Source organism: Piliocolobus tephrosceles, chromosome 6, assembly GCF_002776525.5.
Source record: "Piliocolobus tephrosceles isolate RC106 chromosome 6, ASM277652v3, whole genome shotgun sequence".
Classification (NCBI taxonomy): domain Eukaryota; kingdom Metazoa; phylum Chordata; class Mammalia; order Primates; family Cercopithecidae; genus Piliocolobus; species Piliocolobus tephrosceles.
This window is the reverse complement of record NC_045439.1, coordinates 160,011,598-160,034,552: the sequence shown is the minus strand read 5'-3', so window position 1 is coordinate 160,034,552 and position 22,955 is coordinate 160,011,598. Positions and strand designations below refer to the sequence as shown.

Sequence of the window (22,955 nt, the reverse complement as noted above, 5' to 3'; positions counted from 1 at the left end):
GGAGTGGTGCTCTTGTTTCCCAGGCTAGAGTGCGATGGTGTGATCTCAGCTCATTGCAGCCTCCACCTCCTGTGTTCAAGCGATTCTCCTGCCTCAGCCTCCCAAGTAGCTGAGGTTACAGGCATCTGCCACCACACCCGGCTAATTTTTGTATTTTAGTTGAGATAGGGTTTCAACATGTTGGTCAGGCTGATCTCAAACCCCTGACCTCAGGTGATCCACCCACCTTAGCCTCCCAAAGTGCTGGGATTACAGGCGTGAGCCACCACACCAGGCTCTGGAAAGAACTTTCTGAATAAATATCAAAATGCATTTTATATAAGTGACTAAAAGTACTTTTTAAAAAAAAATGTTTTAATCTTAACATTATTTAGCTATGGACCAGGCGTGGTGGCTCATGCCTGCAATCCCAGCACTTTGGGAGGCCAAGGTGGGCAGATTATGAGGTCAGGAGATCGAGACCATCCTGGCTAACACAGTGAAACCCCATCTCTACTAAAAAAAAAACAAAACAAAACAAAAAACTAGCCGGGCGTGGTGGCGGCGCCTGTAGTCCCAGCTACTTGGGAGGCTGAGGCAGGAGAATGGTCTGAACCCGGGAGGCGGAGCTTGCAGTGAGCTGAGATCGCACCGCTGCACTCCAGCCTGGGTGACAGAGTGAGACTCTGTCTCAAAAAAAAAAAAAAATTATTTAACTATGAACTAGTGTATATGTTTTATAGATGCCTGATTATTCAAACAAACTTCATGATTGCACTTTATGAGCTTGTATTTCATTTTTTAGAACTCAAACTAATGTAAGTGTCATTAAAACATAGCTTTTATTACATAGATTTTAGGGATGCCAGAGGATAAATCATTCTCTTGAAATAACTGCATGTGGCAGAAATGTCAGAATAATTCTCCTCCTCCATACACAGCACATACTACTTGTTAAAAGTATTCTAGTTCATATAAAAATTGAACTTTTGTGTTACTGCTATTAGGTATGTATGTAGTTGTTTGCATTTGGGGCCAGTTGGTTGGGGCAGGGGGTCTTTTTTTTCTTTTGTCCTTAATCTGTATCGCCTTTCCCCCCCAAAGTGGAGTTAAAGGATGAGTAGACAAGGAGAATAATGGAGAAAGGATAAATAAAATAGATACCCAAAGGCACCTGGAGTTAATTTTTCCCAATATTCCTTTCAGTCTTTTTCAATTCATAGGATTTTGTCTTTTGTTTGTTACTGACTACATAATGTGGTTATACCATAGTTTACATAGTCATTTCCTGTTATTACACACTTGGGTTTTCTTAATTTTTTACTATTGTAGTACTAATATTTTACTGTATTGTAATCTAAATTTTTATGTATTCAGAACTGTTTAAGATAAATTTGCTTGGAAATTATTAAATCACCAGAAGTGATATTATCCTGATAATTAACTTCTAAGTTGTCTCTTAATATAATTTAAATGCAAATCATAAGCTTATATTAGTACCAGTCATAATGAATGCCAAACTGAAACCAGTATTGTATTTTTTCTCATTAGGGAGTTCTGGGAAATCGTTCATTCATTTACAGATGAACAGAAAAGACTCTTCTTGCAGTTTACAACGGGCACAGACAGAGCACCTGTGGGAGGACTAGGAAAATTAAAGATGATTATAGCCAAAAATGGCCCAGACACAGAAAGGTAATTATTAAGTGGTGACTCTATACCTACTGAAAACCTTGCATTCCTCATCACACACATATGAACTGTCTTATAGTTTCTAAGCACCTTTATGATTTTATGTACAAATCCTCAAATCATATTAGACAATTGAGAAAATATTTTGCTGTCATTGTGTGAGGAAACTTTTAAGGAATTGCCCTAGTTAAAAATTATTATGGGACTCACATTCGTTTGGAATTTTTCAAATTAGTATGATTCATTTACTTTTTTGATTCCCAGCTTGTTAGTTGAAAGCCATGTTACATGATAATCTATTTAGAATGGTTACATTGAGGCTTGGAAGATTATCATTCGATTATGCTAGAATCCCGTTATCAAATCATTTTCATAGTCATATTGCCAGCAGTATTTCTAATAAGCATTTAAGAGCACACAGTTTGAAATCTTGTAAATCAGGTTTGAATATTTTCTCCACCTTAGAGGAAGTTACTTCTCAGTGACCTAACCTCTGAAGTGCATTTACTGATGTCCTCTCTGTGGTTTTGTTGTGGAAAGATTTAGTGAAACGAACTGTAAGAATTAAATACCTAAAACAGTGTCTGGTATGTAGTAAAAACTCAATGGATAAGTATCTTATCATCATTGTTACTAGCTTTGAGTAATTTATAGGATAAAGACAAACCGATTCTTGGTAGTTACACAACAAAAAGTTTATGATTTGCATTAATGTATAGTTTGCATTGCTAAACCATCTCAACTATATACAATTCTAAGTGTATTTCCCATGACTTATTATTTTCCTGTTTTTTCCCCTTTTCTCTATTTAGGTTACCTACATCTCATACTTGCTTTAATGTGCTTTTACTTCCGGAATATTCAAGCAAAGAAAAACTTAAAGAGAGATTGTTGAAGGCCATCACGTATGCCAAAGGATTTGGCATGCTGTAAAACAAAACAAAATAAAACAAAAAAAGGAGGAAAAAAAAAAAGAAAAAATTTTAAAAATTTTAAAAATATAACAAGAGGGATAAATGTTTGGTGGTGATAGTGTCCCAGTACAAAAAGGCTGTAAGATAGTGAACCACAGTAGTCACCTCTGTCTGTGCCTCCCTTCTTTATTGGGGACGTGTGGGCTGGAACAGCAGATTTCAGCTACATATATGAACAAATCCTTTATTATTATTATAATTATTTTTTTGCGTGAAAGTGTTACATATTCTTTCACTTGTATGTACAGAGAGGTTTTTCTGAATATTTATTTTAAGGGTTAAATCACTTTTGCTTGTGTTTATTACTGCTTGAGGTTGAGCCTTTTGAGTATTTAAAAAATATATACCAACAGAACTACTCTCCCGAGGAAAATATTGCCACCATTTGTAGACCATGTAACCTTCAAGTATGTGCTACTTTTTTGTCCCTGTATCTAACCCAAATCAGGAACTGTATTTTTTTTTTTTTAATGATTTGCTTTTGAAACTTGAAGTCTTTGAAACAGTGTGATGCAATTACTGCTGTTCTAGCCCCCAAAAAGAGTTTTCTGTGCAAAATCTTGAGAATCAATAAAGATGGAAGGGAGAAATTGGAATGTTTTAACTGCAGCCCTCAGAACTTTAGTAACAGCACAACAAATTAAAAAAACAACTCATGCCACAGTATATTGTCTTCATGTGTCTTGCAATGAACTGTTTCAGTAGCCAATCCTCTTTCTTAGTATATGAAAGGACAGGGATTTTTGTTCTTGTTGTTCTTGTTATTTTAAGTTTACTGGGGAAAGTGCATTTGGCCAAATGAAATGGTAGTCAAGCCTATTGCAACAAAGTTAGGAAGTTTGTTGTTTATTATAAACAAAAAGCATGTGAAAGTGCACTTAAGATAGAGTTTTTATTAATTACTTATTACCTAGATTTTAAATAGACAATCCAAAGTCTCCCCTTCGTGTTGCCATCATCTTGTTGAATCAGCCATTTTATCGAGGCACGTGATCAGTGTTGCAACATAATGAAAAAGATGGCTACTGTGCCTTGTGTTACTTAATCATACAGTAAGCTGACCTGGAAATGAATGAAACTATTACTCCTAAGAATTACATTGTATAGCCCCACAGGTTAAATTTAATTCAAAACATGTTAAACATTACTTTCATGTACTATGGAAAAGTACAAGTAGGTTTACATTACTGGATTTTCAGAAGTAAGTAGTTTCCCCTTTCCTAGTCTTCTGTGTATGTGATGTTAATTTCTTTTATTGCATTATAAAATAAAAGGATTATGTATTTTTAACTAAGGTGAGACATTGATATATCCTTTTGCTACAAGCTATAGCTAACGTGCTGAGCTTGTGCCTTGGTGATTGTTTTAACTGATTACTGTAGATCAACCTGATGATTTGTTTGAAATTGGCAGGAAAAATGCAGCTTTCAAATCATTGGGGGGAGAAAAAGGATGTCTTTCAGGATTATTTTAATTTTTTTCATAATTGAGACAAAACTGTTATGTACCATAATGCTAAATAAAACTGTGGCACTTTTCACCATAATTTAGTGGAAAAAGAAGACAATGCTTTCCATATTGTGATAAGGTAACATGCGGTTTTTCTGGGCCAGCCTTTAGAACACTGTTAAGGTACGTACGCTACCTTGATGAAAGGGACCTTCGTGCAACTGTAGTCATCTTAAAGGCTTCTCATCCACTGTGCTTCTTAATGTGTAATTAAAGTGAGGAGAAATTAAATACTCTGAGGGCGTTTTATATAATAAATTCGTGAAGAAATGTGTGCTCTTCAGTTCTGAAGTTTTATTATTACGGTACTGAAGTTCTACAATTGTAATAATGTATCCATATGACAAGTTTTAAAGTGATAATTGAAATAGGTTATCATCAAATACAGAATTCACATCAAGTAGACTTCTAACAGACTCAAAATGAACCTACCTTTAAAATTTTAGAGGGAAAAAAATCATCAGTTGCACAGACGAGCTGCTCTAGCTTGCTTAATTATGCTAGGCATGTTGTCACTCCCCTTACTTTTGCTGCATAGAATGTCCCTGACCAATAAGAAAGAGGAAAACAGAGAAATTTTGACGATAGTGGATGCTTCCTCTACCCCAAATGTTTGTTATGTTATAAAAGTACTTTTTTGCCCAGGTACTCTATTATATAGTTTGGTTTTCTTTGAATTAGACCTCAATCTCCAGGAAGCTCTGGAGGGAAAAAAAGGAACCATAAACTAAAGTAACTGGTTTTCCAAATAAATGCTAACTTTTTTTAACTTTCATTATAGAACATTTCAAACATAAAACATGAAAACAGCCTGCAGCCAAACTTTTCTGGACCTTGGCAGCTCCAGCAAATGAGCTGGTCATCCTAACCTACGTTTCCTGAGATAACTACTTTTGGGGATGCTTGCTTGTATAGGGAGATCCATATCAAAAAGAAACTTGAAAATGAGGCTTCAAACAGAACTTGCTGATGTTACTCATCCCTCCTCGGTACAGATACTCTGCTAGAACAGATGGTTGTAATGGGGCAGCATCACTCCCTGTTCCCATTAGAAACATGACCCTTCTGAGATTCCAGGCCCCTTTGAGGAATTTTTCTCAAGAATTCCATACAAACTGTCAGAGCAAGAAATGTCCCAAGACCAGTCCCTGTGTACTCTTGATCCCTTTACCTGCTTACCGCAATTTTTTTTTCTGACTTTCCACCAGTGTCTGTCTAAGGGCCATCTGTACCCCTCCCACACTTCCATGGGCCACTATATAATCCAAAACACACCTTCCATTTGCTCCCTCATTTGGTTGCCTCCTTTTACCTCAACAGTGTTAGTGTGTAAAGAATTGCCTGGGGAGGGTAGAGGGTTTTACAAGTACAGAGTCCCAAGTCTTTTTCTCCCCTCCCTGTTAGTGGGTTGGCATTTGTTAACAGCCACTGCAAGATTTTGATGCAGGTGTGGGGTAGATATCACTGTGAAAGGCTACTAATCCGTGACAGTTTCACTGAAGGTACAGTCTTCAAGGATCCTTATAACCTCCTCATTGCCAAAATCAGTAACACTTATCTATAACCTTGACTGTACCCTAACTTGAGCTGTTGCTTCTCTGGCTGCTTATTTTTCCTTCCCAATTTACCCAGATTTTGGATGGATGCTCCTCCAATTCTGCTTAAAGTCCTTACCTGTTCTTGCCCAGTCCTCTCTGGTCAACCTCAGGCACTCCCAAAGATTCTTCCCCAATTCTGTATCTTCTACTCAGACCTCTGTCTCCAGGATTTCTTTCTGCTACCTCAAAGTCAGTAGGCCTAAAAACAAAATTCTTCATCTTGCATCTCTATCAACCATTCTTTGTTTCTTTTTACGAAATGTAACCTTCACCCCAATCATCAAATCTCTCATTCCTCAATTGTCACAGGTTGTCAATTCTTTCCCCATAAACCCCTCCCGTCATTCCTCCTCTATTTATACTGCCCTTACAGGTCCTGATCCTCTGTCTCACCTGGACATTCTTAGCAGCTGCCTAATTTAATTCCCTGACTCTGATCTCCCTCTTCCAGTCCTTTTCATTGTGCTAGAACACCATCTTGCTAATTTTAATATTCTCTGCGTTCAGTGCCTCCACAAATCACCCCCTCACTGACCTTTCCAATTTGGCCGTGGGTTACACACTTTTCTCCCTGCATTCCTACCCAGCATCTTGTCATATTTCTCAAATACTCTTCATGACCAGATTTTTAAAAGTACCTCATCCATGAAGACTTCATCAACCCCCAAAGTGCCTCCAATGCTTCCATGGTAGCACGGTATGATGGGGTACGTTTCGTAGTTGAACAGTGAGGAGTCACTGGAATTCTTACGGCGTGTCTTAGGGTCTGCTCTTGATACCCCTTCCACATTTCAGTTCAGGAATTTTTTTTTTTTCTTTTAATAACCTTTGCCTGGAGTGTAAGTAAATTCATGATGGATATTGTCCCTTTTAAAACAAAACAAAACAAAAAAAATTTTGCCTTTCACATGTTATTGCCTCCATTTTTCTGTTATCTTGTCAGTGTTGCCACCTAAATGATTGAAAATGACCCAGCATGCAGTAGAATGTAGTGAAGCTTCCTATTTCATCCATTTTTTTCATAAGTGCATTGGTATCTATATATCCATCTGCCCAAGCACCAGTTGTTGAAAAGACTATTATTTCCCCATGAATGGTCCTGGGACCCTTGTCAAAGACCAGTTGACCATAAATGTAAGACTTTTTGGATTCTCAGTCTTAACTCTGTTGTCATATATGTCTATCCTTATACTAGCACTGCACTGTCTTGATTGCTGCAGCTTTGTACTAAGTTTGGATTTGGAATGTGCAAGTCCACCAATTTTTTTTCCCCCAAAATCATTTTGTTTATTTTCAGTCCCTTGCATTTCATACGAATTTTAGGATCATTGTGTCAATTCCTGCAAAACAGCTGGGATCTTGATAGGGATTTCGTTGAATTGGTAGATAAATTTGAGAAATAACTGCTATTTTAATGGTATTAGGTTTTCTGTTCCATGACTGTGGGATGTCTTTGCATTTGCTTAGGTCTTTAGTTTATTTCAGTGATGTTTTATAGATTTCAATGTACAAGTCTTGACGTCTTTAATTTTTTTCTAAGTATTTTATTGATGCCACTTTATATGATTATTTTCTAATTTTTATTTTTGTATTCATCACTGCTCTTAGTAATAAAATTGATTTTTGTATGTTGATCTTGCATATTGTAGCTTTTCTAAAATTCTATTTTTTTTGGTCACTTAGTATTTTTTGCTTATGAGATCATGCATCTGTGAAGAGAAATACTTTTACTTCTTCCTTTCCAGTCTAGAGTCTTACTATTTCATTTTCTTGTCTTAGTGTACTGGCTGATACCTCCAGTACAGTATTGGATAGAAGTGACCAGAGCAGACATCTTTTTCTTGTTCCTGATTTTAGGGGGAAAGCATTCAGTCTTTCAGCATTGAGTATGATGTTAGCTGTGGGTTTGCATCAAGTTGAGGAAATTCTTTTATTAAACCTAGTTTACTGAGTGTTTTTTAATCAAAAAAAAAAAAAAAAAAAAAGGAGGGGCTATGGATTTTGTCAAACGCTTCTTCTGTATCAAGATTGTCATGTTGTTTTGTCCTTTATTCTGTTAATATGTTGTATTAATGGACTTTTGTATATTGAATTAACCTTGCATTCCTGGGATAATCTCAGTTGTCCACGCTACATAAACCTTGTTCTATGCTGCTAGATTTGGTTTGCTAGTATTTTGTTTAGAATGTTTGCATGTATATTCATAAGGAATATTGGTCTGTAGTTTTCATATTATATATCTGTCTGGTTTGGGGATGAGAGTCATACAGCTCTCAGAATGAATTGGGGGCTTTCCCTGTTCCTAAACGTACTGAGGTATTTTTTAAGTGAACTACTTGGAGACCTTCAGCTGTGATCTTTAGATGCTAGGAGACACAGGGATGGTACCTGACTCTGAAAAGGGTCTCAGGGTAAGACGTGTCTGAAGTGGCCTGTGGCAACTAACTAAAGAGTACTCCCACCAATAATGGAGTCAAGATGTATGTTTCCCAGGGGCCACACTGGTCACTGAAAAGAGATGGACTATGAGCCATCTGGAAAACTACCCTGCACAAGTGGGCTGCCTGCCTGGAGCCAGGCACCCTGCAGCTGAGTGCCATATAATGTTGACGCTGTTGAAGGAGGAGAGGTTGGAATCTGCCAGCTTAGAGAATCTCAGCGGTGGTTCCCAGCAGCGTGTATTCCAGGAAAGAGTCATTCCCCACCCTGGCTCAAAGTAATAATTAACAGTGACTGGGTAAGGCAGGATCTTTTCTTCTAATTCCCTCCCCTCCAGAAAGGGCAGCAGCAGCTCTCCAATGGGAAAGAAGGTGGAGGGAGGAAAAGAAAAACCGATTTCCCCACACTGCTGTCTTTAAGCTTCCCACTCAAAGGCCTCAGTAAGAGGCAGAATTGTTTTCAATTAAGAGAGAGTTTGGCGTCTTGATGTTTCAAAGGTGTGAGCTTTTTAATACCCTAGAAAAACTGATGATTTGTTGATTACCATAAAGGGACCAGAAAAGCTACACAGCCTGAGATTTCATCCCCAGAAAAATGAATCCAGAGAGCAGACTTGCAGGAAAAAAAAAAAAAACAATGTATTCTGCCCCTGCCTCTCCCACACGCACAGCGAGAAAGAGAGTCTTCATCATTTGGCAAATTAGACCTGGGGAAAGACTCGGGACATTTAGGATGATATTTATGACGAGGAAGATTTCTATGGGAAACTTAATTTTTAAGTTGTCTCTAATCCTATTCCAACTGAAGTTTGAATTTTTTTCCTTTCATTAACATTTACTGAGCAAATACCTATTGAATGTTTGCCATTTTGCAGGGTGCCATGGATTTCAGGCTGATTGAGAGCTGCTTTGTTGAATCAAGGAGTCTACTACAGGGAGACAGTCTAGTTAGAGCAGCCATAAGTACAAACCACTAAGGATAAAAGAAGTATGTGCAAGTACAATGTGGGCAGAGAATTCAGATCCAAAAATACTGCAGATAGGTGATGAAGGTCAAGCCGAATCTTGACAGACAGGATAGGTGTATGTGAGGCAGATAGGCGGAAGCTCTTTAGTATGTCTGAGTGTCGGGCTCTAAGGGATCAAGATGAGATTGGGATGAGGGCCTTACAGACCATACCAAGGACTTTGGACTTTATTTTGCAGATGTTAAGAAGCAAAGACATCATCAGTTTTACATTTTATGTTTTTTACAAACTGAAAGAGCACAAGTGTACATGTGGTCTTTGCAGTTAAGTTATTGCTGTAATTTCTAAAAGGCAGACAATGAGGATAGAAGGGAGGCCAGAGTTCAAGAAATGCTAGGGACTCGGTGATTGATTCAGTCCTCATGCATGGGAGAGTTAACAGTCAAAGACAGCTCCCCCATTTCAGGTTTTGAGAGCTGGGTGGACAGTGTTGCTGTTGGGTCTACAGAGAAGAAGAGCGGGTTTTGAAAGGAAAATTATTAATAGTACAATTGAATGATGTTTTAGTTGTGTCTGAGGGATATCCATGGAGAGCTGTCCTGAGGCAGTTAAAAATACGGGTCTAGAGAAAAATGTACACAGAAGATAAAAATGTGTGACTCCACCACGTAGACCATAGCTGAACCCGTGGCCACGAAAATTATCCTGGAAAAGGCAGAGAGGAGAGAAGGACAAGGATGGGATCCATGGAAATGCTAGCATTTGAGAGTTACACAAGGGACCCACAGCAGAGGCATGTGAGAAAAAGCAGGTTTGTGTTTGTCTGCTCCAGTAGACCAGACACCAAGCTCCATGAGGGCAGAGACTTGGTCGTCTTCGTGGCTGTACCTCCAGTGCACAGAGCAGACTGTACATGTGCTTTGTGGATCCATGCAGTTACTGGGGTGTCTCAGAAACTTTCCATCCTCCTCCGTACTGTGTCTGCATAACCCTGGCCAAGCCTCCCTTTTCCCAATGTCAACTCTCACTGTAACTTTTAAGGAGGGCATATATCTACTTACTGTCATCACCATACAGATAAATCAGCCAAGTGAAAATATTTTGAAACTTTGGAAATATATAAACTCCAAAATCATCAGTTACATCCATTACATACATTACGTAATGATGTAATGACTCTGGCATCCTAAAGATCCCATCACTCTGCCTCACACTGGGGTCTTGCCTACTTCTCCGTTCCAAAAGGGGACAGTAGTGGTATCAAATCTGATTTGATCACTACTGTTTCTTGAGGCAAATGAAGTACCTTGCTCCAAAATAATCACCCACAGCAGGCAGGTAACCTGCAAGTGCTTCAAGCTGAGATTGAGCAGGAGGATCCCAGCTCATCACAACTGGGTGGTAAATAATACACTTGGGCCCAAATGGAAGGAAATGCATTACCCTACGAAGCATTTCAGAAGTTACCCCAATATGCTTGCATCCAGGCCCTAAATCCAGCAAAAAAAAATGCCATGCCATTCAACTTCAACATGCGTTAATGGAACTGAGATATATTTCAGATTTAAATTGTGTTCCCCCAAAGTATTCATTATTCCATAGTGCCTATTACAATCTGTATTTTTATGTTTACTTCATGACTGCCTGATTCCCTCCTTAAATGTTAAGCTTCATGACAGTAGGAATGTATCTGTTTTATTTGCTCCACTGCCCCATACACACATACTTGTTGAATGGATGTATGAATGCCACTGTGATTGCAAAGTCCAAGGGCCTGATTTGTCAACCAGACTTCCAGATTTCTACAGAAATTGCCAGTAAAAGGTAGTATAAGAATGGTTCCTGCGTGTGAAAAATGATCTTGGATGGAGCTGTTCTGGCATTCAGCTGCTCCTCATACTCTCCTGCCACTGCAGGGACAGCACAGCCCCCATGTTGCTTTCTTGAGTGTAGCTCATTTCAGAAAAGCAGTAAAAGGAGAACCCACTTGTTTGCTTTATGTTCCTAAGAAGGTGTTGAGTAAATCAATCATGTTATCCAAAGTGACTTTAATTTTATGAAGGCTCCTTTGTTTCTCTTGCACTCCTTTCTACCCATCTCTACTCCCACCTCCACCCCCACCCTCAAATCATGCTATAATTTCCATTCACTTAAGGGTGGCTTTTATCTCATCACAACCATCTGTGTGCTTTAAATAGCTTCTGCGTAACCGAAGTGGAAGTAGTCGTGTAGAAGAGCACATGGCCACTCCAGGGAACATGAGAAGCCTCTGCCTGAAGGTAGGCCTCCCTTCTGTCATCTGATCTCACACATGGCACTGCAAACCTGCAGTTATTTAGCCATGTGCTTTGTGACATTAATTTCACATTCTTGGGTTATTCTTAACCGTCTTTAGGGAACTTAAATATTTAAGAAACAAATATTACTCAAAAGAGAGCTGTACCATTATTATATTCATTTAAGTGAAAAACTGCCACCTCCCATATATATTTATCTCATGACCACCTAATTGATAAAAATATGTTAACTGTTGTCTTATATTGCCTCAGGGAAAAAGTCTGGGTGTTGACTGGAGGGACTGCAGGATAGCCAGCCATTCGATACCTGCTTTTGTGACAAGCTAAAGCAATTGGATTTTGGTGGCTTAGGGGTAAAAATGGCCTGACAGATCATCTTGCCCAGCCCTCAGCATACAGAGGAGAAAACTTAGGTCTCAAGCTGTGAAGCGCTTTGCTCAAGAGCACTGGCCATTTCATATATGTAACAAGCTCCTACTTCATGCTCATTTCACAGTAGCGTGTCACTTTCAGGTCAGCTTCCTTCAGTGGACATTGTCTTCGCTTAATTAAATGTCAGGAGGTCCCCCCAAGAAGGCTTGACTCAAGGAAGGAGGAGGGAGGGCAGACCCTCCCAGTTCTCTCATTGACTAACTTTCATTTGTTGGATTGTTTTTACTGATAAAAGTTCAGAAATTAGAGCCAGGTTCCTGTTCCTGTTCCCTACCCAAACCCCTGAAGAAGCAAATTAGTGAATGTTCCCCAAATTCTTTTACTTTCTAGTATGCAGTAAGCAATACTGCCAAAAAGTTTCCCAGAGGCATGTTCCTCTTAGATAATCTTTCCTTGAAAACTGTTGTTTGGCATGGAGATCCAAGCTGGTGTGGAAAGTTCCAGATGCCCTGGTCCCAGCCTCAGCTGCCCTGCTTTTGCTGCCTGTTCTCATTGCTTGTCTCCATGTTTCCATTTGAAGTCCTGCGGTGCTACTATGCCCTGAGTTCACTTTCTTACTGTTAAATCCTGCCTTGCTTGCCATGTTTTATAGATGAGGAAAGCATTTTCTACCAGAGCTCAGGAGCAGCCTTGAGGTCAGGGGTAAGGTTTTTCATTGGTAAGTATTCAGTAGTTGCTGAATGACAATTGGGTGGAAAGGGAAGGGGTACCTTTCTTAGAAAAAATGTCTGTTATTTGTGGTAATGAAATTGCTTCCAATTGATTTTCTGATCTCTTTGAGAACTATTTACTGCCCTCTTCCTGCATCATGCATTCTGATTTCTGGGGCATTCAGTGCTCCCTCCCTTCCTTTATTCAAGGGGCTCTTGGAAAAGAAATCTTTGAAGAGAAAACGTGTGGGCAGTGGGAGACTTCTGATTCTCTACACCAAATACTCAGCCCTTTCATTCATGAGAAACCCCCGCTTTAGGATGGCGTGGATCTGAGTCAGCAGGCCTGGGTTCATTTGTATATACTCCAGGATGTGGAGGTTGTTCCTGGGTCTTGGCCTTTTATTTTGAGGGTGCTCCACACTTCTGTCTCCATAGACTATGTAATTAAGAAGCTTGCCTTTCGATTTCCTGCCAATGGCTGGATCTTGAGGATCACTGTACAATGCTTGTGTGCCCCACTGGAGAAGTTTCTCGTGGCACCTTTCCCCTCCCATAGTGGTGGAATGCTGTCCACAGAAAGCTTTTCTCTTCACTGTTCAGAGACTCTAAAGAGAAAACCTGAGCTGACTTGCTCTGCCTACTGGGACCTCCTTATATTCACCATTGCCCTCACACCCTTTTCCTTGGAGTCTGTCTTTAGGGTCACCCTGGGAGCTGCCTGGGCCTCCACCTTCTTAAGCAGGCCACTCCTGAGAGCTGGGTAGAGACTGTCTTTGTCCAGACTGTCTGAAGAGCATCTTGCTGTTAACCTTCCTCTCCTGTTCTTGATCACTGCCTTCACTGCTGCCTGGCTCTCTTCTACCAGGGTGGTATCATAAAGTATGTCCTTGAAGGTGAGCTGTTTGACCAGCTCCTTGTTGCCTAGCAACCGAGGAACTTGTCAGAACAATCGGGCTTCCATCAGCTCTGACCTTTGGAGCTTTGACTGGCATTATTTATAAAAGGCTTTCTGCTCTGTTAGTCGAGCATTGGCTTCATATTTCCTCAGAACTGGGACTCCAGAAAACTGGGTTTCTTTTTCGCAAGTTCTCTTGTTTCCCGTTGAAGAACAGAATTGAGTAGGACTTCTCTATTTCCTTGAGTTTTATGCTCTCTCTAAATACGGTGTAGCACTTGCTTCCCTGGTTGCCAACGCTGGCCGACCAGCTCTGGCAGTTGCTCTGCTTGTGCTTCTTCCCTGAGATGCTCAGTTGGGCCTGGGAATCTTCCATTTCTCTGCCCACCAGGGCACCTGGCAGTCAGTGTTCTGTCAAAGACCTGTGAGGGTGCTTAGTGAACTGTGGGCACTGTGACCACAGGGTTCTATTTCCGGTCCAGTGTGTGTTTGTAAGAACTCTGTAGGTTGACAGCACATGCTGTCTGGTGGCCAAGTGCTTCTCCCAAGAGCATGGGTCCTGGGAGACATGTTTCCTGGCCTGCTTACTGCAGGCCTAGCTTCCACCTAAGAGCTATCCGCTTCCCAAGGGGATGTCTACCATGTCTCTGTGTGATAGGAGTGGAATATAGGGGCAGGACTGAAAGGTCTGTATGTTTGCTTTTCAGTCAGGTACAGGTGTTGGAGGTTTCTTAAATGTGATTTCTTTTGATCTCCCTGGCAGGCAGTGATGGGGAAGTTTTTAGTAAGGTTATTAACAGAGATAAAGGATTTAGAGTTAACATTTAATAGGGGAATTTTTCTAAAGGATGGTTGAAAATGATGCATTATATAGTTTTATTGTATGAACTTTTCAAGGATGGAATTAGTCAATCTGTAGAAATTGGGCTGCCTCTGTTATTGTGATATATTAGACTGTATTGAATGATGAGACTTCCCAAAGGTTTAAAACAAACAAACAAAAAAGGAGGCAGAAGAGGAGAACGAGGGTATAAATGAGGACACTCTCGCTGAGGACACATCAGCTGTTAGCAGTCTGTCTCTGTGTACTGAGCTCAAGAACTGTGACTTTGGTTGGATGTCAGACCTTTTCTAACCAGCTTCAGACATGGTAATCTTCACATAAGCTGCTGCATTTGTTCTACCAGAAATTTAGTCTGTTGTGTGACTCCAGCCACTTTGCAGCTCAAGATTGTTACTTGTTCAGGTTTCTTTCTTTAAATAGCTAACCATCTAACAACTATTATCTTCTTAGGGTCGATTGATGGTTAGCCATACAGCATATACATCATCCATATCCTTTCCTCTCCTACTGTCTCACTCCTATTTTCCAGTCCATCATCATTTCTCCTCAAGATCAACAGACCCCAGCCTCTTTTACTTAAACACTGTATTCCTGAAGTAGTCCTGCCCTTTCCTTCTGCCTACCAAGCCTCAAAGACTTCTTTTCCATGCATCTAGACTCTGCCTGGTTGTTCTCCTTCCTTCAGAGTTATTTCTTTGTCAAATGCTACTATGTATAAAAACACAAAGCTTTGATAATTCCTTCTGTCCCAAGGGAGCCTTACGCTTGGCTGACATTTTGGGTAAAGGTGGTATTTTTATTAGTAAAATTAAATGGTACAGAAGTGAATTCTAAAATTAGTTACATAAATCTAAGAGAGTTTTCATGAATTCAGGTTGCCGCAAAGATTTAGACCATACTTCTTCCATGGAATGACTGCCATGCAGTTTGAATGGTTGACCTCAAAATTATCCCCAGCCCTAGAAGTGCAGTAGGTATCTTAGTCTAAGGCAGTCAGGGTAATGCTATCATCCCTGCCACAAATTGGCTTGGAATGGGGATAACCAAAAGCACTTTGGGCCTGTGAGATTTGACAAGAGGAGTGTTTACTGTGAGCCTGGGGAAAGAACATGCCTGCTCCCATGTGAGAGTATGAAGAAACACTGTGCCTAAGCAAGGAATCATGTGGCTCCAGTTTTTACTGTCAGCCTTTCTACCACCAAGGAGACCAGCCTTGAGATGATGCAGATGCATGGACTGCTGTGTGGAGGGACAGAAGAATCCCATTTTTAAACCACATGGCTGAGCTATTTCATTAAGTCACCCCAGAAGTCTTCAGCTAACAGTATCTTAACTGGTGAACTCCTGTGACTGATACAGGAAAATTTTACTTCTTAACCAACTATAAGTCCTTTGTGCAGGAAGGAGGTTTTGTGGAAATGATGTTGACTCACTGCACACTGTACAGGAGGGTGTCTCTTTGACACCACCAACCTTAAATAGTAGGAAAGCCATCAGAGTGGGTTGGGTGGTTGGATTGCTTTATTGCAACTAACAAAGGGTCAGTTGTGCAGTTGTTCACTATCTTTCACTTCCCCTCAGAACTGTATCTCCTAGCCCATGGCCCTATAGGTCAAAAATGCCAGTTTGTTGTACGGTCAGCAGAGCCCAGTACTATGCTTGAAAACATTCGGGGATAATCATAAAATACTGAACAGATGCTGCCTGTAAACAACCACTGCAGCCAAGAACAGTCTGCACCTGAAACACTGCCTGCAACTATAAATATGCCCATATGCTTGAACAATTTTAGAGTTGTAAAAATCTTGTTTTTATAAGCAATTAGTTTCATCCCCTATTATATGAGGATTAACTTTGCAATGATGTACTGATGTTAACCGAGAAAAGGATCAAAAAGGCCTTGGTTGTGGTGAAACCCAGCAAAATATGGGTCTGCAACAAGTTCCAGATGAATATCCAACAGCACTGTCCCAGTTTGATTAAGGTGATGACACCCCTACCATGGCCACAGGACCAGGCCATTTGATTTTCCCTAGGGTCACAGGAGTGTTAGCCCAGGTGATCAGCTCAACACCCCTGAGATCCATGAGGTATATACTTTGAAATTTCAATTCCATGACTACTGACTGCATCTCAATCCTACGTTAATACTTTCTTGAATAATATTCTGTTGACCTAGTTATCCACTTTGGAAACTTCAAAGACATCGTCTTCAGCTCTTTGTTTCTGACTCCCTATCCAGTTCTCCAGTTCTGTATACACCATCCCAGAAATGGTCCTCACATCCAGTTAATCTCTGACACAGACTAATAAGCCTTTCTACAGCTTCAGTATATTATCTTCTCTGCTTCTGGAACCTAGAATGTAGGTGCTACAGTGGTACTATCTTTGACATTCCATCTCCCTGGAGAATTTGGAAATGGGGAAATAACATTACTCTTAATGAAGCAAGATTACCAGTCCTGTAACCTGAGCCAAGGCACTGACCCTTCTGTGAAGGCCTATATCCAACTAGCCACAGGAACCTCTAGAGAGAGACTGAAAAAGGCCAGCCCTGGAGGAGCCAGTGGCCAGGAGAACATAGGCATAAAGGCCACTAAGGATGTAGCCCATCATCCCTGGGAGTGGATTCCTATGAGGAATAGGCACTTTGGGCAAATACGGCCCAATGACACCAGCCACTAGGATCTTCTGACTCTCTCCTTTATAATGTGAGTTCATTTGTTTATTGTGTGTTTAATGTGAATTCCGCCTCCCTAAAGGCTGAGAACTTCCTTTGGCTTAGTCTTCACTTCATTCAGCCTCTGACTTCCAACTGATGCACCAAGCCAATGTGCAAGAAAAGTTAATAAATAAAAGTAAGATTTATTACAGAGCCAACTGAGCACGCATATATATATGGAGGAGTCCCTGTGTCACTGGAACATTGTAGCCTTTCTCTACAACAGTCCCAGGCTAGGCAGCTCTTTGTAGGCCCAAGGGAATTGCTGCATAAGTAAGGCATGGTCTTTCTTGACTACACATCTTGTATACAAGGTATTAAGGCCCTTGGCCACCTGACTTTGGCCCATTTTTTCAATCTCAGCTCTACCCTAAATTCCCCACATAGGTCATTGATTCGCCAATGAGGTTATTCTCCTGATCTCTGTGTGGGTGCTTATACATAATGGAATTGTGTGTTCTTCTCCTGTTTAAAGTTTGGAACATCATGTTAGCCATCATTTTATTCTCTTCGCTTTCAGTGTATTGCACTCACATCCTCTAGGTGGAATCAGTGCTACCCATTAGACCCAAGGCTCATCAGTGGGAAATGGTGTCAGATCTCACAGAGAGCAGCTTCATGGAGCTCTAGGTTCTTCAGGCTTCCTTCACAGCCTAAGCTCCATATTTAAATCCAGCATTCAACCCTAATCACTGCTGTTCACTAGCATCTGCTACATATTCTTGCTGACTGTGCTTGCTCTTGAAAGATACAAAATGCTTGAAGCTTCCCTCCAACAAGTGATAATTCACTGAAGCTCAGAGGCAGCAGGAGCTCCCATCTGCTCTGCTGCTCTGAAATTGTGGAAAGTAGGAAAGGTGTCCAGAGGTCATGTGGCCCAAGTGATGACATCTCTGAAGCACAGATGGGCTAAGAGTCACCGGTATCCAATACTCAAGTAACACCTGTCAAGTTGTGGAAAGTTACTTTGGGACATGCCAGAGTTACACGGAGAGCTAGAGCTAGAACTCGGACCTGGGACACCAGACTTCAGTCTCTGAACTGCACTGGGTTCTCTGCTCAGAACCTTACTGGGGAGAGAACTGACAAAAAGCAAGGCTAAGGAGTGCTCTTTGTGGATGCAGCAGGAGGAGAAACACCCTGCCAATGAGGGGTCTGCACAGAGTTCAAATGTCCCCTTTATTCACACTGAACATGAGTATGGTTTTCCTCTTTTGCCCCCTGCACAGGTGGCATAGAAGGCAGCACCTGATCCTTCAGGTCTGGGGGAGGAGTCCCCAGAGAATTCATAGATCTTTTAAACCCTTCACGTCAAACTGACATCTGCTTATGTAGCTCAGCTAAATGTGTTAGTCATTTGTCAGTCTGTCGTTTAACTCTATTATCAAACACATCTTCCCAAAAACAAGAAGGGGAAGGGAAAAAGGAGTCTGGGAAAGGACCACACTTTCTACCACTCCTGTAAACAGTGAGCTTTACTCTGCAATACACCAAATGGAGGGAGAGAGGCTATGAGATGGGCACAGTAAAGAGCCACCTAAGGAAAGTGGGCAGAACTCCAGAAGACTTCCTAAGGAGGCATTTATTCTTTATGATTCTTTGAAATGTTTTTTTTAAATCATCTTTGATTTGACTTTTGCTCTAAAAGTATCACAAGGTAAGACACACCTGTGAAACTAAGCACATCCTGTAGTCAAACTATGAAATCTTGTACACACGTTAGTGGGGCACTGTGACACCGATTTCCTTAAACTGAGCTCCTTTCAAGGTGTTTTGACCTAACTGGCCTTTGGGTCAGATACAGCTTTTACATACTTTTGGTAGGTAACTACCAGTTCCTATTTGTCAGGGAAAGTGGGTAGGAGTTAGCTATTCCCCATAACCTTGATAGCAGCTTATAAAGAGCCAGTGTCAAATCAATTTGTGCCACATGCATTATTTTTAAAGCATTTCTTAGCACACACAGGAGTGTTCATGCAAGAGGTACTGTAAGCCCTTTGCTTTCAGGGCTTACAGCCTCTCAACTTAAAGGTTTATTACACAAGTTATTTTTAACAGTGACCAGCATTAGGCTCTGCTGTGTTAACTACTGGCATCAGTCAAAACATGTTCTCACCTCATTTCTGTACATGTTTATATGTTTAGGGGGTCAAGCCCTGTGTGTCCTTTCTGAGGGCCATGTTAAAGGCCTCCTCAGATACCTATACCCTATTCTTGCAAGGTGGAGAGGTTATCTAGAAGTATTTCAGCCAGGATACATATATCGAATGCCCTCAACTTCACCAATGCAAGCCAGTTTCTAACATATAAATTAGCAAGCCACTGATTTTACCAATAAAAAACCCATTTCTAACATTTACTATGGAATTAGCAAACTTTCTGGTGTACATTGGATATCGAAGCTCCAGAAACAGACTCAGAAGAAATAGAGACCTGTGAAATGACAAATAATTTAGACTAACCCTCTTAAAAGAAGTTCAACAAAGTACAAGAAAATATGGACAGAAAAATGAAATTTGGAAAACAACATATGAACAGAATGAGAAGTTTAACAAAGAAATATAAACAAAAACAATAGAAGTTCTAAAGATAAAGGATACAGTAACCGAACTGAAAATCTCAGTAGAACACTTCAACAGCAGACTTGATCAAGCAGAAGCATCAGTGAGCTCAAAGGTAAGACATTTGAGATTATCCAGTGAGAAACAAAAAAGAATGCCTGTAAGAATTATAGGACACATCAAGCTAGCTAACTTTTGCATAATAGGAGGTCCTTCAGGAGAAAAGAAAGAAAAACGCCTAGAAAGCATATTTAAGGAAGGAATAGCGGAAAAATTCCCAAATCTGAGAAAAGATGACAAAATTCAGGAACAGGAAGCTGAGATCACCAAATTCAACCCAAAGAGTTCACCAAGACACATCACAACCAAATTATCAAAAATCAAAGACACAGAATACTGAAAGCAGCAAAGATAAGAAACACATCACATTCACGGTAGCCCCAATACAGATTCAGTGGCTTTATCAGCAAAAAATCTTACAGGCCAGTGAGAGTGGGATATTCAAAGTGCTGAAAGAAACAAAACTGTTAAATAAGAATACTTTACTTGGCAAAGGGAGAAATAAACACTTTTCCAGATAAACAATGCCTAAGGGAGTTTGTCACCACTAGGCCTGCTCTACTGAAATTACTAAAAGGGAGTTCTTTAGGCTTAAATAAAAGACTGCTAGTTAACGAAAAACATAAAAGTAAAAAACTAAATGGTATAAGTAATTCATAGAATTCTCTACTATTGTAAAAGTGGCATGTAAAGCATTGTTATTTGTATTAGGTTTAAAAGATGAAACTTAAAAACAACTGTAGCTACAATAAATTGTCAAGAGATACAAATTTTAAAAAACATGTAAACTTTGACATCAAAATCATAAAAGGTGGGGGGTTGTGAAAGCACAGAGTTTTTGTATGCAACTAAAGGCAAGTTTTTATCAGCTTAAAGTAGCCTGTTATAAGGATAAAATGTTTTAAGTTAGCCTTATGGCAAATACAATGGTAGTTGCATAGACTGTAAAAAAAAGAATTCAAAGCGCACCACCACAGAAAACCACCAAACCACAAAGGAAGGTAGCAGTAGGGAAAAAAGAAACAAGGGAGCAGGGAAAAAAGAAACAAGGAAGCAGGGAAAAAAGAAACAAGGGAGCTACAAAACAATCAGAAAACAAATTACAAAATAACACTAGCAATTTCTTACCAATAGTTACCTTGAATGTAAATGGATTAGATTCTCCAAGAAAAAAAGACATAGAATGACAGAACGGATTTTTTTTTTTTTTTTTTAAATCACAACCACATACTACCTAGAAGAGACTCACTGTTTTTTTCTTTTCTTTTTTTTTTTTTTTTTTTTTTTTTTCATTTTGAGACGGAGTTTTGCTCTTGTTGCCCAGGCTGGAGTGCAATGGCACAATCTCGGCTCACTGCAACCTCCACCTCCTGGGTTCAAGCAATTCTCCTGCCTCAGCCTCCCGAGTAATTGGGATTACGAGCACCCACAACCACACCTAGCTAATTTTGTACTTTTAGTAGACACAGGTTTTCTCCATGTTGGTCAGGCTGGTCTGGAACTCCTGACCTCTGGTGATCCCACCCGCCTTGACCTCCCAAAGTGCTGGGATTATAGGCGTGAGCCACTGTGCCCGGCAAGAGATTCACTTTTCTACTAAACGTACACATAGACTGAAAGTGAAGGGATGGAAAAAGATATTCTACATAAATGGAAATTGAGAGCAGGGGTAGCTATACTTCTATCAGACAAAATAGACTTTAAGTCAATACTATAAAAAGAAATGAAGTTTATTATATAATGATAAGGGATTCATTCACCAAGAAGACATAACAATTGTAAAAATATATGCACCCAACATTGACACACCTGAATACATAAAGCAATTGTTAAATGATCTGAAGAGGGAGATAGGCTGCAATACTATAATAGGGGACCTCAATACTCTACTTTTCACAGTGGGCAGATTGATCCCCTAGACAGAAAATCAATATTAAGAAACAATGGGCCTCAATTACACTTTAGACCAAATGGACCTAACAGGCATATACGAAACATTCCATCTAGAAGCAGTAGACTACATTTTGTTCTCAAATGCACATGGAACATTCTCCAGGATATGTTATATGTTAGTCCACAAAACTAATCTTAAGTTTAAGAGGACAGAAATCATATCAAGTCCCTTTTCTGATTACAATGGCATGAAACTAGAAATCAAGAACAAGAATCAATTCTGGTGGAAAATACAGCAATATGTGGAAATTAAACAACATGCTCCCAAACAACTAATAGTTCACAGAAGAAATCAAAAAGTAAATAAAAAATTACCTTGAGACAAATGAAAATGGAAACAAAATTTACGTGATGCAGCAAAATCAGTCCTAATGGAAATGTACAGCAATACACACCTACATCAACAAAGAAGGATCACAAACAATCTTACTTTTCATCTAAAGGAACTAAAAAAAGAACAGACTAAGCCCAAAAGTTAGCATAAAGAAGTAAATAACAAAGATCACAGTTGAAATAAAGACTAGAAAAAATGAACAAATCTAAAAGTTGTGTTTTTTTTTGGGGGGGGGGAAGATAAAAACAAATTCTTACCTAGACTAGTGAAAAAAGAGAGTACTCAAATAAGATCAGAAGTGAAAGAGGAGACATTTACAACTGATATCACCAAAATACAAAGGATTATAAGAAACTGCTGTGAAATTATGCACTATCAAATTGGATGATCTAAAGAAAGAAATAAATTCCTAGACATATACAACCTACGAAGAGTGAATCACGAAGAAACAAGATCTGAATAAGCCAATAACAAGAAAAGAGATTGAGCCAGTAATGAAAAACATCCCACCAAAGGAAAGCCCAAGATTAGGCAGCTTCACTACTGAATTTTACCAGACATTTATAGAATTAATACAAATTCTCAAACTTTTCCAAACAATGAAGCAGAGGGAATACTTCTAAACTCATTTTACAAGAGTAGTGTTACACTGTTATTAAAGCCAGACAAAGACACTTCAAGGACAGAAACTTACAAAGTAATATCCCTGATGAACATGGATGCAAAAATCCTCAACAAAATATTACCAAACTGGATTCACGAACACAAAGAATGATTCACCATGATGAAGTGGAATTTATCCTTAGGATGCAAGGATGGTTCAACATATGCACACCAATAAATGTGATACACCACATAACAAAATGAAGGGTGTAAATCAGATCATATGATCACCTCAATGGAAGCAGAAAAAGCATTTGACAAAATTCAGCCTGGTCTCGTGGTAAAAACTCAACAGATTAGGTATGGAGGCCATGTATGACCCTCATCACTTTTTGACATAGTACTAGAAGTCCTAACCAGAGCAGTTAGACAAGAGAAAGAAA

The 22,955-nt window shown here is 39.8% G+C and overlaps 1 protein-coding gene and 1 long non-coding RNA gene across 14 annotated transcripts in view; one reads left to right on the top strand and one right to left on the bottom strand.

The window, feature by feature from the left end:
- Positions 1-4,424, top strand: part of UBE3A (ubiquitin protein ligase E3A) — a 100,374-nt gene extending 95,950 nt beyond the window's left edge. For all 13 annotated transcript variants that reach the window (XM_023190424.3, XM_023190418.3, XM_023190421.3 and 10 more), the window contains 2 exons: positions 1,531-1,674; positions 2,484-4,424. In XM_023190424.3, coding sequence (XP_023046192.1) covers positions 1,531-1,674; positions 2,484-2,604 — 265 coding nt within the window. In that variant the 3' untranslated portion in view covers positions 2,605-4,424. The remainder of the gene's footprint in view (positions 1-1,530; positions 1,675-2,483) is intronic.
- LOC111525103 overlaps positions 3,577-22,955 on the bottom strand; it is a 66,991-nt gene continuing 47,612 nt past the window's right edge. The window contains exon 8 of the long non-coding RNA XR_002725949.2: positions 3,577-3,707. This is a non-coding gene — a long non-coding RNA (uncharacterized LOC111525103). The remainder of the gene's footprint in view (positions 3,708-22,955) is intronic.